Source organism: Crotalus tigris, unplaced genomic scaffold (assembly GCF_016545835.1).
Source record: "Crotalus tigris isolate CLP2741 ecotype Arizona unplaced genomic scaffold, ASM1654583v1 scf7180000024472.5447098, whole genome shotgun sequence".
Taxonomy (NCBI): Eukaryota; Metazoa; Chordata; class Lepidosauria; order Squamata; family Viperidae; genus Crotalus; species Crotalus tigris.
The window spans coordinates 1766345-1783690 of record NW_024100643.1 but is presented as its reverse complement, the minus strand read 5'-3'; the positions used below and the strand labels follow the sequence as shown (position 1 = coordinate 1783690).

Genomic DNA, 17346 nt, shown 5'->3' with positions numbered 1-17346 from the left:
CTTTTTCCTGGAAAAAAGAACTCCCAAAGCAAAGAATCCCCCATATGATAGAGAGAAGGGGAATTTCCACCCCGTTCTCTCAGGAAAAAAGAAGCGGCAAATAACTTTCTTCGGGGGAAAATTAGAGAAAACTATAAGATTAATTTGGATTTAATATAGAGACATAGTTTTGACAAATATTGGGGACTAAAAGTATTTTTAAGACTTTATATTCGAAAAGATATATGATAAGTTGGTGAAATAGATTTGGATTTAAAAGCTGGAACATGGATGTTAATGGTGAACCTTAGCATTACAATTTGGCAAGAAGCCCGGACATAAATAAGGCTCTTTGTTGTTCCTAGAAACTTTCACTTTTGCAGACTGCAGCTGGGAAAAAGGGAAAAAAATCCTTGGGCTGTTTTATCTGTATGAAGGGGACAATAAACCATTCTAAATTGGCAAGCCTGGATTACAAATATTGCCTTACTTTTAGTTTCAAGAATTATCAAGAAATATTAAGAAACAGTGGGACAGTTGCTTCTGGACTATTTCTCTTTGGGAAAAACATGGATAATAAACAAGAAAATGTAAATGACTTCAGAAAGAAATTCTTTCCATGTTGAAATTAATTCAAGAAATAATTGTTTTAAATTATGAGACTAAAAATAATTTAAATAACATAAATGAGCAATTCTCCAACTTAAAGTTTTAGTTACCCAAATGTAATTAATTATGAGAAAAATGATAATTGATAGTTATTTTGAATTTTGATGAGAAATTAAAATTGAAAAAAAAAACAATAGGGATTGATTAAGGGAACTCTGCAAATACATTTGAGATATATTTTGGCTAGAGAAGATATTATAAACTGATATTATTGACACTATAACATTAGAAACATGGGATGAAGATGTTTATATTTAATTGTATAGGTATTAATAGCGGTAAGAATTATACTTGTATAATGGGGAAAAATTATTACTATTGGAAGAAGAGAGGATCAGGGAAATACTGGATGTGTAGTATTGGATACTTTGAGTGAAAGTTAATATATACCACTGAATAATAAAGGAACCCAGATAACGAGTTGTTTATTAAGTACTTACGATTGTAAAACCTGAAATTAATAAAATATTTAGAGGAATAGGACTAGGGAGAAAAACCTAAAAATCCCCTTTTAAAAAATTAAATATCCACTCCCCCCCCCCAATAGCTATTCATTAAATGTCAAAATAATGTTTTGGTCTTATTTGCACATACATATTATGTATAATATATGTTAAACCACAATGATAATATAACATTTATGCCAAAGTGAAACAAACAGCTTTATTAGCATAGTACACTATGGCTTTTTACAGGATTAACCTATGGTGGTTTCAACAAACTCTTTTATATAAAAAACCCAATATAGCAATAAGTGTGAAATAGCTTAGAACTGCAAAGAAACAAAAGTTTTCTACTGGTTCAACTTTCAAACTCTTTTCTAGTTTTCCCTGAGAAGAAAGTTTGGAGCAGTTACTTTCTCAATTAAAGTATATAATCTCATACCAGACATTTCAGGGCCAAATATAGAAATTTTATGGCTATCTGTAAGTTTAAATGCTTTGTAATTTGCCTCTATTATACACATTAAACTTGACTGGAAAAATACGAATTCATGTAATCCCACTGAAAGGCACATGCAAACATTTGGGTTCAGATATATGTAAATAATTTTAGTTCCTAACCAAGTTTTGCTAGTAGGTTTAGAATTTCCTAATAAACATTTCTAGGTGCAATTTTATAATTCAGTATTTTCCTTGGGGCCTTTTGTTGCCTCAAAGATAAATTAGTATTCATTGGTGTACATCTATGCTACAAATATAAAGCACAGAAAAGCTCATTATATTTCACTAGAAAGAAAATTTCAGAGGGATGAGTATACCTGCTATTAATTTCCTGCCCCTCCCTTTTCTCAATAGAAGTGTTTCTTGAAAGTTACTGTGCAGACTCTGCATTTTTCTAGTTTTTTGACTGGCAATCAATCAACCTCCAACAGTTCATAATGTCTTGTTTATTTTAAAAATGGGCAATGCTTCACAAATGAAGTATATTTGTTTGATAAGATAAAAATTATATAAGTAAAATAGTGTTTCAACAAAATATCATTTTCTTATGTTCTTGTTTGCAGTTTTAGCTGTACTAGATATTTTCCCTTTTGATATTTTCTGCTGGGTCTTGGTGCCTTCGTGTTTTTCCTTTGGAATGTTCAGTCCTGCATCAACTTCTGGAATCACTATTCTTTGTGGTGATGGATTCAAAACCATACTGTTCTCAGTTTGAGATAAATTGGTTAGAACTGGAGATCCTGATTCTGGTAAACTTAGGGGTTCACCTTCACTGGTGCTGAACACAAGCTGCCTCAGATTCTGTCGCTGCCTCAGCTCTTCCAGACGGGTTTCGTGTTCCCTCATTGCTGTCTCTCTCCGCTGAGCTGAGCGGCTACTGAATTCATTATGGAGATCAACAAAGAAGTCTAACAAAAAAAAAAGAATTAGGATAAAGTTATAGTTGCCATAGTCCATTTATAGTCCATTGTTTTCTCAGCAAATTTGCACAGAAGTTTCACAATTGGGGAATGCAAATTATTTTTGTTAACGTGGATACACATAAGCCAGAGGGTCAGGCTCGATGTATAGATTGAGCTAAAAGCTAAAAATACAGAATGTTTCTTCACTGATTGCTGACTTGTTCAGTTTTGGGTTATAACTGGCGCATCTGTTAGAGAAATCATGGCAGTCTGAGTAAATATCAGCTCAGCCAGGAAGTTGCTCAAAGTCTCCATTGTCCCTTATTTTAAAAATAGCACTTTTAATACAAATATTAAACATAATATACTGTAAATATAATTAAAATACATTTAATCTTAGCAGTTTTTAAACAAAGATTAATATCTACCAGATCTTTTTTTTTCATCTTTACTTTGGGAATAAAAGATATTCTTTGGTGAAGATAAATGTCATTATAATTGATAATAACTATATTTATAATGGTTATACCTTTTTACTGTGCATATTTATTTCCTGTGAATTGTGGCTTTTAACCAGCGTTTCCATGATTTTTCCCCTTTGTTTTATCCTCCCATTGTTCTCGTGAGGTACGTTAAGTTGAAAATGACTGAACCCTAAGATTATTAGGAAACATCAAAGGAATCTGTATTTCTTGATGCCTTCAATGTTAACCATTTCATAATAACATATCTTCAGAAGTATTTTTTCATTGCAGAACTAAGAATCTTTGCTTCCACATTGATGTAGCACTCAAAATCTGGGCTTGCAATTGGAATACCTTTTTCTGTGCTCAATGGCTGAAAGAGCTCTGGACAGTCCTCATAATCACTCTCTTCTGAGCTATTTTCTTCCTCTTCATTGTTCTGGAGTATGATTTTCTGCTTTGAGATGGCTTTGTTGTCCAGTTCTATCAGATGGGGCAGAGCTGCCAACACACACTCCCTGGAAGATAAAAATAAAAGTTCGTCTCTTTACTCTCCTTTTTGATGATTAATAAAAGTAGTAGGCAAGATCTTTTATATTTAATTATTCATATTTTTTGTTTTGTTTTAAATGAAATTGATGCTATAAATTAAATCAGTCTTCCTGCCACATATTGGCAAAGTGTGTACTTCCAGAATTATCCAGCCAACCATACTAGCCCAAAAAACACTGCCTCAATTCCCATGTTCTTAATGGATTCAGAACATTTGCTTTATTCTGTGATGTTGCAGTGGCCTTAGTAATGGGGTACTACTTTCCTAAATTTAATACCTTCTGGATATTAGTTCTTATACTGGCTGGGATAAAGGAAGTTCCAAATTCAGCCTGAAGGACAAGAAGTTAGAAAAGATAATTATAGGATGAGTTATTATGAATCAATATGATTTGTTTTCCTAGTTTTACCTATAGCCTTTTTGATTCCTGCACTTATTTCCAGTCAGGTCAAGGATTGCAAGGTTCAGGGGCAGCTCATCTATATAAACAAGAAGGTAGAAATAAGGAAGCTGGTGAGAGTGCAAATGGATACAGATTGATACAAGAATGTTTGGAGATTCAGGAGACTGGTTCATATTTTCATGAAATATCAAATTCAAAATACAATTATTTATTATTTTATTACATTGCTAAATAAATACTTCACATATCTTTTTTTCATATTACAAGTCAAACTGAAGGGCTGAATTTCAATAATATAGTTTCTATAGTATAAGTTCATGTAATATTTTCACAACCCATGAGGAATATAAGTACTGATCAACATTGCTTGTCCAATTCTAGTTGTAGAGCAAATCTGGGCATTTTATGGCCCCTCAGCAACATCCAGTCCTTTTACTGTCCCTATCTGGCCTGTGTAAGATTAGTTGAAAATTAGAAATCAAATGTCAATAATTGCATTATGCACACAAGTAAGCAGAATTAAATTCAGCCTGTTGGTTCAGCTCTACATAGTAGTCTCAGTTTCTCATGTGACCCTTTGGGAAAATTAACTGTCCACCTCTGTAGTAGAGGCCACAGCTCATAATTCCGATAGTTGATAATTAATGGTTATTGAAAGTTATATTTCCAGCATATCAGGAAAACACAAGTTTGAGGATGGCTGGTATAGATGGCAAAGATGAATATAGGAATAGACATGGACTAACCTATGTCTAAAGTATCAATGCAATTCTGTGAAAGATCCAGAAACTTCAGCTTGAGGAGAGATTGGAGGTTCTGTACTTTGTTGATGTAATTTCCAGATAATGACAAAAACCTGGAAGCATGTGAGAAGGCAAGACAAGCTGTAAAATTCTTAAGACAAACAAAAGTAAGGCACTGCCTTTCAGAGAAAAAGGAAATATACAGAAGCCATGATGCATTAATGGGTGATGACATCATAAAACATGCAATCTATTTCTTGCAGCAGATAGCTAGAGTTACAATCCAACTCTCAAAGCCAGGTGAGTGTTTCATTACCTGTCAGGGCTGGAAATCAACTACACGTTTTTTATTCTCATTTCTGAATCCCTCTGATTTTAAAATGGGTCTAGTTCTCACTGAAGTGATAAGTACATTTCATTCAGATAAAAAATTAGCAACCCAAAAATAAAATATAACCATGTTAGTTTTCTATACTGAATACTTCTTTAATTTAGGGATGATCCCATCTGTAAATGTAACATTACACACCAGACATAGGCCTTTCATTCTTGAGATAAACAAACTTGAGAAGAGTTGGTGGCTTTGGGGCACTGAAGCTCATTCTAGTTCAAGTTGTTGCACACTCACAACATATACAACCCTCTGAGTAATTTAGCTGCAAGTTAATTCTCTAAAACAGTTACACAAAAAGTTGATTTAGTTGACAGGAAAAGCATGTGATATGCAGACAGCAATACCTACATTTATTTATACATGATAATTTATTTATTAAAATGTCATGCCACTCATTTTTCCTGAAGGTGACTCTAAGTGTCTTATAGTAGGGCTTTTCAACCTTTTCACCCATTGTACCACTTTTAGGATATGGCAATATCTGAGTACCACCAGTAACCTAGCAAGGTGTCAAAAACTTGATGATAAAAAAAGGAAAAAGTGATGAAGTACAGCGAGCCCTCGATTTACAACAGTTTGCTTAGTGACTGTTCAAAGTTACAATGGCATTGAAAAAAGTGCCCCCCAAACCACAGCCGAACAAGACACCTGCCTGCCCGCCCGGTGGCGCTCTTCCTCCTGTCCGAGGTTTTCATTGTTGCGAGCATTTCTGTTGAGAATTGGCAGCGGGGGTGGGGTGGGGGGTGTTTGGTTTTTATTCTCGTCTGCTGGGTGGTTGCAGCAGGTTTTGGTCACTTCACATGACCCTGGGACACTGTGACCATCATAAATATGAATCAGTTGCCAAGCATCTGAATGTAAATCACAAGACCCTGGAGATGCTACAACATTCCAGCTGATTGGCGCTTCTTCTGGGCTCAGCGGAAGCACCAGGATCAGCGCCAAACTCCAGCTGGTGCCTGGCACTGATCCTGGTGCTTCCACTGAGCCCTGACAGCCCTGAAGAAGCGCTGATGCTGGTGCTTCCGCTGAACCCTGACAGCCCTGCAGCTCCAGCCATCTCTCACTCAGGCTTGTGTGGTGCTGCCACTGGTTCAGTTCATTCCCCTCCCCCACTACCACTTTTCTAGGATGGTCGTGTACCACCTGCCAGGTGCCAATGTACCACAGGTGGTACCTATACCACTGGTTGAAAAGCCCTGTCTTATAGGTTATAAAACAAGTAGAAAAATAATTTAAAAACTATACAGATTAAGATTTAAAAACCTATATTGAAACCAGAACTAAGACACATATAGGACGGGATGAGGTCTTATTCTGTCAACCATCTCCATCGGTGAGCATCCCCATCAGGGCCTCAGGCCAATCAGCAAAATCAATTTTAATACCTTTCCAGAAGGCCAAAAGGCTGAGGAGAGCATTTTCACTTCCAATGATAAGAGTTTTCCACAGAAATTAGGCCATTGCAGAAAAGACTATTCTCCTTAAACCCACCTGCTGGAATTTCTTAGCAAATGGGACCCACAGCAGGCTTCTTCCACTTGCTCAAGAGGGGGAGGCTAGTCCCATTGGGAGAGATGGCTCCTCAGATACTCTGGACCCATGCCATATAGCACTTTAAAAGTAACAACCAATGCCTTGAAGTGGATCCAGAAGCAAACTAGTAACCAATGCAGCTTGTATAATAGTGATGTTATATGTGAGGCCTAGAAATTTCCAGGACTGCACAGGACTGCATTCTGTACCTGCTGCTGTTTCCGAATACTTCTTAAGAATAGCCGCATTACAGCATGTTGCAGTAATCCAGCTGACTAGGGCTTGAATAACCATCCAGGTAAGGGAACAACTGATACACAATACAAATTGTGTAACATCCTTCCTAGCTATGACTGCTGCCTGCTCTCTGACAGGAGTCTTGAGACTAGGAAGACCCCCAGGTTGCGCACGAAGTCTATCTGAGATAGTATAACCCATCCAGCGTTAATAATAATAACAAATATGTAATTTGTTTGAAGCGTTTCATCCATTGTTATTATTCGATGTATATTATCATAATTTATCATAACTATTTGATCTCAATTTGATTCACACTGAATTGTTTATGTTTATACCAACTAAGGAAGATTTTCCAGCTTCCCTTTTTAATGATTTAAATAATGTAAGTTAAAAATATACTTACTTCAAGTTTGGAAAGCAATTTAAGTTTTCAATTTTCTTTATTTGATTCTAAAAATGAAAATAGCACAAATCTCAAGATGTTATTAAATGCAGGTAGGGAATTGGGAAAGATTCATTCAGTGTATACAAATATATGCATTTGGACTTTGAAAGGAGTTTTTCTCCTAGCTATTAGGTCTTTGTGTAGTCTCTGAGACACCTTTTAGGTAGTAAAGCAGTGCTGTCATCCCAAACACCAAAGCAACTGTAGTAAGAAAGTTGGACATGTAAGTTATTTGTGGATATCTCTGCTGTCTATTTTCCTGTATCCTTATATGCATAAAGCATTATAAGAAATATTAAGAATGGCAGACTAAATTTATTTTGGAATGACCACATCCAATCTGCATCCAAGGAAAATATTTTACCCTTCATGGCAATAGATAAATATCGGATTTAGTATTAAAATTTTAATATTATTTAAAAATAAAAATAAGATCAGCACCAAACCAAATTATGATTCACCTGTCAAGATATCTGGATTCCTCCTTTATGAATTTTGCTAAATATTTTTTGTGTACATCTTCAATATAGTCCAACAAGAAAGAAGATAGCACATAAATCATCTTGCTAAAACAGTGATCTGTCACTACTTCCAGGATTGTTGTTTTTTTGTGTATCGTGATACACTTTCAGGCACTAAAGTCTTGAAGTCTGAATATTTTTAAGACTGCTTTCTCTAATCCAGCGCTCCAGTTGCAATGGAAAGTTGCTATCATTCCCAACCAATGTAAGTTCTGTCACTTTATCAAAGGGAGTTGGGAAGCAGCTAGTGGTACATAGTGAAAGCACATGCTTCAGATGTCAAGAAAGAAAAAAAAATGTTACCTTTCAAAGATAGTGCTGTATTCAGTAGCAAAGAATGTAGCAGAGTATGTTACCTGTTGTAAATAGATGCTATGGACATGCTTTAAATCTGGCAGGTTGGCAATGCAGCTAATTTTCTCCCTATCTAGCCGTACGACCTGTAGAGAAGCCAGAGCTTCAGATCTGGAATTGGAAATATGTTTTTTCAGCCACAAACATTATACCTCTTCCTTTCCCCCATCCTCCCCTCTGCCAAAGTATATCTATTTAAACATAGCAGGAATACTCACATCTTCTCTGGATCCTCTTTCTCCACTGGTACTGGCATATTCCTTTGGACAATAAGAGATTTTGTCAAGTATACTCCTTCACTGGAGGGTTGTAAATTTGCTGAAAACAAATGAAGGATTCTGGTTTATATAGGTTTAAATCAGCATACCAGCTCTGCTACTGTGTCATGATAAAAGCAAATCTCCTTGTTATTGTTTCTAACAATGAAAATTCATAAGGAAGATTCTAGGAAAAAGAACTCTGAAAGAAAATAAAAGATAATATATTTCTAGAATATATCAGAAAGGAAGAGGAAGATCCTTCATTTTATATAGAATACTGTGCCATGACTATATCTCTGCTTATAGTTTGTATTGTATGGCTTTATTTGCCCAAGTTTTGTTGTTCTTAATCACTGCCAGAAAAAATCTACCTGAGACATGATTACTTTTAATAAGTCAGATTTAATCATACTTAAAGTAAATCCATTGAAATGAATGGGACAAATTAACTGTAAATCCCACATTAAGAGAACTGTAAAGTCCATATTAAGAGAATAAATCTTAATTTATAAGTATATAATGAATAAAATTGAAAACAAAGTGATTTCTAAAAGTCAGTATGTAGTTCTCAACTTACAACAGTTCATTTAGTGAATGTTCGAAGTTACAACTGCACCAAAAAAAGTGACTCATAACCATTTTTGACACTTAACGATTGTTGCAGCAGCCCCATGGTCACACAATCAAGATTGGCAACTGACTGATATTTATGGCAGTTGTGTCTTGGGGTCATGTTATCCCCTTTGGTGACCGACAAGCAAAATCAAGGGGGAAGCCAGATAACTTAACAATCATGTTACTAATTTAACAACTACAGGGATTCTCTTAACAAATGGCAAGAATGGTTGTAAAATGGGGCAAAGGCTATTTAGCAACAGAAATTTTGGGTTCAATTGTGGTTGTAAGTCAAGGACTACTTGTAAATGTAATTCCAAAAAAAAAAAAAAAACCCAAAAAGGTGAAAAAAATAAAATATAAAAAAATAAAAAATAGGTAGTAATGGACTGATTTACTACCAGCTAAGAGCTGGGGGCGTAACAATACAAGGGAACAACAATCAATGAATTAATAGCCAATCATCAACATCCCAATCAACAACTAAAAGCCACACACAACCAGGTATCATATAAATAGTATGCACAGAACAGCCCAGTGCACACATCCTGGAGATTGAGAAGTCCCTGAGGATGGGCTCCAGTGCGAGTCAAAAGCTTGAAAGAACAAACCTCTAATCCTGGTGACTGACTTAGATTGGATCCTGCAACATTATCCTGGGATATGTATATTTGCCTTTATTCGCAAGTAGTGTAATTTGATTAATCTTATCCATGCCATGAGGGAAATAAAAATATATAGGAACTATCCCTCATTTAGTTAGGAACAATATTTTGATCGTTGAGAAGGTGATACCAATTGCTTATTGTTTTAGTTCTACATTGGACTGGATCCCTCAAACCCTATTGAAATTAAGTATTAGTATTGGCAACTAACTCATGAGGCTTTGTCACCTTAGATTTGGCGGAGATGTACACTGTGTTGTCTAAAACCTAAGAACTTGTCAAAGGAAAAATCTTCATCATGGTTCAGTCCAAGCTGGGAATAAACAACATGGTGACTGCTTTAGAAAAAAGGTTGCAGTTTATTGAAGAAGAGAGCCCGACAGAAAGATGGCTCTCGAAGAAAAGAGAGAGCACATGTAGGAAGTGGGTTTTTATACAGTTGAAAGAAAAGTCTTCATCCTGGTTCATCCAAGCCGGGGATAAATAAACAACATGGCAACTGCTTTGGGAAGAAGGTTGCAGTTTATTGAAGAGCCAGAAAGATGGGTCTTGCAGGAAAGACCAGAGAAAAGAAGGGTTGAGCACATGGGTAGTAGGTTTTTATACCCTCTCTAGCCTTTTGTTTGTAATAATTTCCTGTTCCTGTGGCATGAACTTTGAGGTTATTTCCTGTGTCACGTATTCTGACCAGAGTTTAGGTGTGCCTCTCTGGTATTCTTTATGGTGAAGGGTTAATCCTATTATCATATCCTGTTTCCCTGGTGATGGGGCTAATGGCTCCTAGAGTTTAGGTGGGGTATGCAGATTTTAGGTCTTTGTCTTCTTGATCTCCTAGCTGGGGTCTTTCTGGTGGTTTGCATCTGCATTTGTATTAATGTGGGAAAGAAATAGAATAACATAGAATAAAGAAGAATAAAGTATAATAATAATAATAATGAAAAATCACTAAAAGCAAAAATCATGTGTCTGCATAATCTCTGAAAGAAAGCTGTGTTAGCCAAAAGCTGTATTAACAGTACGTGAATGACCTAATGCATATTTAGAAACATTGTATAAAAGTAAAAACTGCCTTCATTGTATTCCCATGAGAAATGGACCTAAGGTGTGAGAAACTATCTGAATGTTACACAAAGTAGATTCCATATACAATGTAAGATTCCATCTATGCTTCCTTTGTTCCTGAGAAAAAGAAACCTATAAAACTTTAGTTTAGACCCTCCCCCTTGTTCAGAAATTTGTTGATTGTTAAATCACTTCTGAACCTTTTGCGCAAAAATAAAAATCTCTCTTTCACCCTTGGAATTTCGTAAAAGTCCTTTATTTTTTTAAGGCTTTATTTTTCCACAAGATTTATGGCGACTTCTCTGCCGGGACATTTTTAAGGGCTTTTAAGAAAAGGGATTTAACCTTCCAAGACGGATTGCCCTGGTGGGCCCCCTCTCCTAAACGACGACAGCTCCAAAGCCGGCTCCGTAGCTCTTGACTATAGGGAGACCTCGGTGGGAGGAAAGGGAATTAACCCATCAGCGAAGCATTCCAGTCTAAAGATCCGTGAGGGTGACAGACAGGTCTTAAATCAACAAAGGAGTCTGGAAAACTCCTGCAGGCAAGTATTGTAAAACAGGGGAAACCTGATCCCTTTTGGATCGGAAGAAGGGATTGATCACCCCTTAGAAGGCAAAGGTGTCGTCCTTAAGCCTTCGATAGGCAGGATTGTGTGGGAGGTTAAACCATTGTAGCTCATGCTGAGTGATCAATGGTAGTGTATTAGAGAGATGGGTGGGAAAAAGTCAAAGGAGAGCGTTGACCAGACGCCACTCCAGTGCATGTTAAAGAATTTCAAAAAGAGTTTTTCTAGGGATTATGGAGATCCAAAATCAAATCCAGCCATGTTAAAAAGATTCTGTGAATCTGAGTGGACTGCCCTGGGTGTAGGGTGGCCAAAAATGGGATCGGCGAATCCCGAACTCGTTGCACGGGTTCATCAAATTGTGACTGGAAATGGTTATTGGGACCAGTACCCCTATATTGACCAATGGAAAATCAACATTGCACAGAGTCCAGATGGTTAGCAAAATGTCAGATAGAATGTGCAAAGTTATATTTGGCAAGCCAAAAAGCCAAGCCTCAAACAAAAGCTAAGATTTTCAGCCAGGAAGATAGGGAGGAAATTGCCAGACCACCCCCCTACGTTCCTAGAAGAGAAGAAGGGAGAATAAATCAGCAAATTCCACCTCCTCTGCCTGAAAGAGAAGCCCAATTTCAGCCAGAAGCGGTGAGGAAGGAAAATTAGCAATAGCTGGATCCCTTCAAGAAACAGATAAAAGCTTGAATAACTTTGAAGAAAACAAAACAGTTTCTAGCCGAACCAGGAGCAAGTTAGAAATAAAAACAGAAGAAAATATAGCCCCTCTAAGAGAGGTGTTGGTCTCTGGACCAGATAAGACTAATATTTCAATGCTACAATATGTTCCGTAATGGTGACAGGGAGAAGGAACAAATCAGATCAAAAAGAAAAAAAAGAAAGTTGAAATGTTAGCCGTGGCATTGGGAGGAACATGCCTAGGAGCCAATAAGTGTGCCATCTGTAAACAAGAAGGACACTGGCAAAGGGAGTGCCCCCAGAGGAATGGCCAACCCAGGGGACAATCTCACCAGTATGGAAGAGGGAGAGGAAGAGGATTTAGAGGGACTTTCCAGAGAGGCTTCAGAAAGAGCTTCAAAGGAAGAGGGCATCCAGTTTATCCCAATCAGACAGAGGAAAGAGAAGAAAACATGATCGGCTTAGCTGACATGGAATGGGAAGACTGAAGAGGACAGGGTTCTATCGCCCCACCCCCAGAGCCCATTGTTAAAATACGGATGGGAGGACAGGTTGTCCCGATGCTAGTTGACACGGGAGCCACCAGATCTGTCCTAAATAAATCTATTGGCAAGCAATCAAAGCCTTGTGGTAGCCGTATATTTAAAAATTCGCCAACGTGCTTTAGTCAAGCCTTAGCCCAAGATCTTGCTTATCTGAAGTTAGTCAGACAAGAGGATTGTTGCCTTCAATATGTCGATGATGTCTTAGTAACTGGCCAAAGCAGGGAGGATTGCTTTGAAAACACATCCAGACTGCTCCAATTGTTACAAGACTGTGGTTATAGAGCATCCAAAAAGAAAGCACAATTAGTTCAAGAGACTGTAATGTATTTAGGCTATGAACTTTCACAAGGACAAAGAACTTTGGGCCCCCAGAGAAAGCAAGCTGTGTTACAGATTCCCCTCCCACAAACAAAACAGGAAGTTAGAGCCTTTTTGGGAATTACAGGCTTCTGTAGAATTTGGATTCCTAACTTCGCTCTCACAGCTAAACCATTGTACCAAGTTTTAAGGGGACCAGAAAAAGAACCTCTTTTGTGGCAAGAGGAACAAACTCAAGCAATGAGACAATTGCAACAGGCTCTCACCACAGCCCTCGCCCTAGGACTACCTGATATATCTAAGCCATTTTCACTTTATGTGGATGTAAGACAAAATGTAGCTTTAGGGGTCCTTACCCAAAAGCAGGGAAGTTGGAACCACCCTGTCGCTTATCTGTCAAAACACCTGGACATTTCTTTCCAGGGCTGGCCCCAATGTTTAAAAATTCTAGCAGCAGTTATGCTATTACTGCAGGAGGCAAACAAGTTAACCTTTTCAGCTCCAGTGACTGTTTATACTAGTCATGCCTTGCAGACAATCATTGACAATAAAGGACATTTATGGATAAGTAATCAACAAATGCATAAAATACAGGCTCTTTTATTAGAAAATCCACAAGTTACACTGCAACAATGCTCAACTTTAAACCCAGCAACTCAAATGCCAATTCCTGATTCAACCAAACCTGTTCATAACTGCATGCAAACAATAGAACTACAATATTCTTGCAGACCTGACCTTACAGACCAACCCTTGCATAATCCAGACTATCAATGGTTTACTGATGGTTCTAGCTTTATGGATAAAGGATGTAGATACTCTGGTTACGCAATAGTTTCTCAAACTTCTACTGTTGAGTCAGCACATGGGTTCAAGCCAGGAGATAGAGTGTGGGTAAAGAACTGGAAATCAGATCCCTTGGGCCCAAGATGGAAAGGACTGTATACTGTTGTCATATGTTCTCCTTTGGCAGTGAAAACCTTGGAAGGAAAGTCTTGGATCCATTGGAGTAGAGTGAAAGCAGCTGCACCAGCAGATCCGGTGACCTACAAGGTGGACAAGACTGACAAGCCTTTGGTGTTGAAATTTACAAGAAACACAGCAACGGGTTCCCAAGACACGGTGTGATCAACAACCTTGCTGAGACACCCCAGGAAGCTGTCTTTCTACGCACGGTGGAAGATATGAGGATTCTACAGCTCGTAATATTTATTAATTATTTAATATGCACACACATTCCTACACAAATCAGTACAATGGCTACACGAGAGGTCATGATGCAGAAACCCTCTAATAAAGAATTATTGAGTAGCACACACCAAGAAAGAGCAGAAACACGGGGAAACCAAGGTTGTCAAAACTGTATCAAAACTACAAAACAAGGAAACCAGATAACCAAGACTTTGATTTACCATACAGTTAAACCAGAAGGGTGCCAAGATAGTTCACCTGATCTCTTGTACGTACAATAGAACTACATATAAAGTTTGTAGAAAAGGTGTCCAATATCAGTGTTATAACCCAAAGTCTGATCCTGATCATTGGGCCTTACAAATCAAAACACATAGAACAAGAACTAGCTATAAGGACCAGGCACTCTTAGGGATCTCCCAATGGAAATCCAATCCACACTCCAGTTTTAGCGTCACCTTTGATGTTTGCAAAGCAGCTAATTATTGGACTCCAACATATGGTTGCGGAGGGATCGGTAATATTCACAACTTTATCCCAAAACATAAGTACTTGTGCCCACCAGATGGATATGCGGTCAAATGTAAGTGGTGGGCATGTATTAAGTGGCATACCCAAGACCCAAAAGAGATAGACCACATCTTGTTTGAAAAGAATGAAACAAAAGCAAATTCCTGTGGAACGGATAACTGTAATTTGGTGACTCTCACAGTCAAGAATGGCAGTTGGTTCCTGGAACAAAATAGGTGGGAAAGTAAGAAATGGATGTTTGGAATAGGAATAGATACAAATGGCTATGATCCAATGTCAGAAATAGAAGTCAAAATTATAACTGCAACCAAAAGACCAGAACAAAAATCATTATTTTGGTCATATTATGAGGAAATGGAGAACCTACATATTCCTGAAGTACCTAGATATGTAACCAATACCTTTGTCAAGTTAGCAGAAGACATTGCCCATACTTTAGGCGTGTCTAACTGTTTTGTGTGTGGTGGAACAAACATGGGAGAAAGGTGGCCATGGGAAGCACAAGAGTTAAATTATACCAAGGTACTGGAAATGTCTAAAAATAATAATTTAACCTATACAAGTGGGAAAGATGGTGATTGGGCTCTCACTTCCAACTTGGTAGGACATGTATATTACTCAAGAAACAAAACAGAATCTTGTGTAGCAGTGGGTGACCTCCTATACACAGGGACATGGGAAAATGGTAAATGGTGGTCTGGAACCAATGAGACCACTGCTATGGATCCTGGAATTAACAAGGCTGCTATAACTATGAAGGTTTGTAGGCCTGAAAGTTTTGTTAATTCTAGGATGTATTTTAATTCCTTGCTTGCTCCCCTGTCTTATAGCCATGATTCGGAGAATCTCAGAAAGTACAGCCCAATTAACAGCAAAACATGAAACAATGTTAGCCTTATGGGAATATAAAATGGTACCTTCAAGAGATCCAGAATCAGAGGTAGAATAATGGAAGTTTAAGCTGGAAAACTTCCAAAGGCGGGAGTAATGTGGGAAAGAAATAGAACAACATAGAATAAAGAAGAATAAAGTATAATAATAATAATAATAATTAAAAATCACTAAAAGCAAAAATCATGTGTCTGCATAATCTCTGAAAGAAAGCTGTGTTAGCCAAAAGCTGTCTGTATTAACAGTAGGTGAATGACCTAATGCATATTTAGAAACATTGTATAAAAGTAAAAACTGCCTTCATTGTATTCCCATGAGAAATGGACCTAAGGTGTGAGAAACTCTCTGAATGTTACACAAAGTAGATTCCATATACAATGTAAGATTCCATCTATGCTTCCTTTGTTCCTGAGAAAAAGAAACCTATAAAACTTTAGTTTAGACCCTCCCCCTTGTTCAGAAATCTGTTGATTGTTAAATCACTTCTGAACCTTTTGCGCAAAAATAAAAATCTCTCTTTCACCCTTGGAATTTCGTAAAAGTCCTTTATTTTTTTAAGGCTTTATTTTTCCGCAAGAGTATAGAGCTGGCTCCTGCTTGGGACAGAGAGACTTGGAGGCCGGGTTGGTTTCTGCTTTTTAAAATCCTTTTGAGGAAATATATTTTTCTGCCCTTTTAACATTTCCTTCTCTGGGGAACTGACTTTCCACAATACCCTTTAGGGCTCTTGAAGTTGTTTTCTGTTCCTGACTGAGGCTTTGAACTTCCCCTGTCATGTATTTTGACCTGAGTCTGAGTGTGCCCCTTTGGCATCTGTGGGTTAATCATATTATGTCCTGTTTAAGAGTTTGGGTGGGGTATGTAGATTTTAGGTGTCTTTGTCTTCTTAATCTTCTAGCTTTAACCTTTCTGAATGGTTTACATCTGCATTTCTACAGAGCTGGTTTCTGCTTGGGAGAGGGAGACTTAGGGCTATTAAGAAAAACTGGGCATGCTTTTCTGCCTCTTTAAGATCCTTTGAGGAAATATATTTTTCTGCCTTTTTAATATTTCCTTCTCTGAGGGGTTGACTTCCCACAAACTCCCAGAATTCCATGTGGATATTAAATTTGCCATTAAAAAAAAAGCCCTATGTCACTTTCTGCGAGATGAGTGGCCACGTAAGTTGGATTGATAAACTTTCTAAAATGGCGATACAGTAGTTCTTTAATAATTACTTTTCAACGCCTTGAATTTTTAAGATATTTTCAAAGTGGAGGACTTACCTCCTGGCATGACTGATGAATCCTCCTGATGCCCAAAAATGAATATCTGTCTCCTAGAAAAAGAGACTGGGAAGGTTATTCGCAACCGCTATAGGTTCAGAATCTCCATGGAAACGGTCTAGTAGGGGGAGGAGGCAAGAATTACTATAACAACCCCTTGCATTTACCCCCCCCCCCCAAAAAAAAACTAGCAGCAGGTTGGAAGGAGAATTTGTAAGAATTTCTTATATCCACCCAAGGACTGGCGGTGTCCCCTTGGCAACATTTATGGCAGTGTTTCTCACCACAGTCACTTTAAAACGTGTGGACTTCAGCTCCCAGAATTCCTCAGCCCACCCCATGCTGGCTGAGGTACTCTGGGAGTTGAAGTCCACAGAGTGGCTGAGGCTAAAAAATATTGATCTAGGGTGAAACGGGCTTATCTTTTTTACAAATGAACGGGTGCCACTAGCAATCCCTAGGGTTACCATAGCAGAAGAAAGCAAAGGCTGGAGTCTTTCTGTATCTCTTTCCAGTCATTAAGGACTGGGAGAGATAGAAGCTTGAGAAAGAGTTGATCACGAGACAACTTCTCAAGTCTTCGTTGCTAGGAGAC

At 37.7% G+C, this 17346-nt stretch overlaps 1 protein-coding gene across 2 annotated transcripts; it reads right to left on the bottom strand.

Moving 5' to 3' along the window:
• Positions 1 to 1289: 1289 nt before the first annotated feature.
• Positions 1290 to 17334, bottom strand: LRRC46 (leucine rich repeat containing 46). 2 transcript variants are annotated; one of them, XM_039333239.1, is made up of 9 exons: positions 17219 to 17334; positions 16752 to 16869; positions 8366 to 8465; positions 8150 to 8258; positions 7231 to 7277; positions 4661 to 4770; positions 3921 to 3990; positions 3313 to 3476; positions 1290 to 2500 (listed from the first exon to the last, which is right to left on the bottom strand). In XM_039333239.1, exons 2-9 carry the CDS (start codon positions 16759 to 16761, stop codon positions 2130 to 2132), a joined length of 981 nt encoding a protein of 326 aa, XP_039189173.1. In that variant the 5' UTR covers positions 16762 to 16869; positions 17219 to 17334; the 3' UTR covers positions 1290 to 2129. The 2 variants fall into 2 exon arrangements, with proteins under 2 accessions (XP_039189173.1, XP_039189174.1); XM_039333240.1 differs by lacking the exon at positions 17219 to 17334 and adding an exon at positions 17036 to 17054.
• Positions 17335 to 17346: the final 12 nt, after the last annotated feature.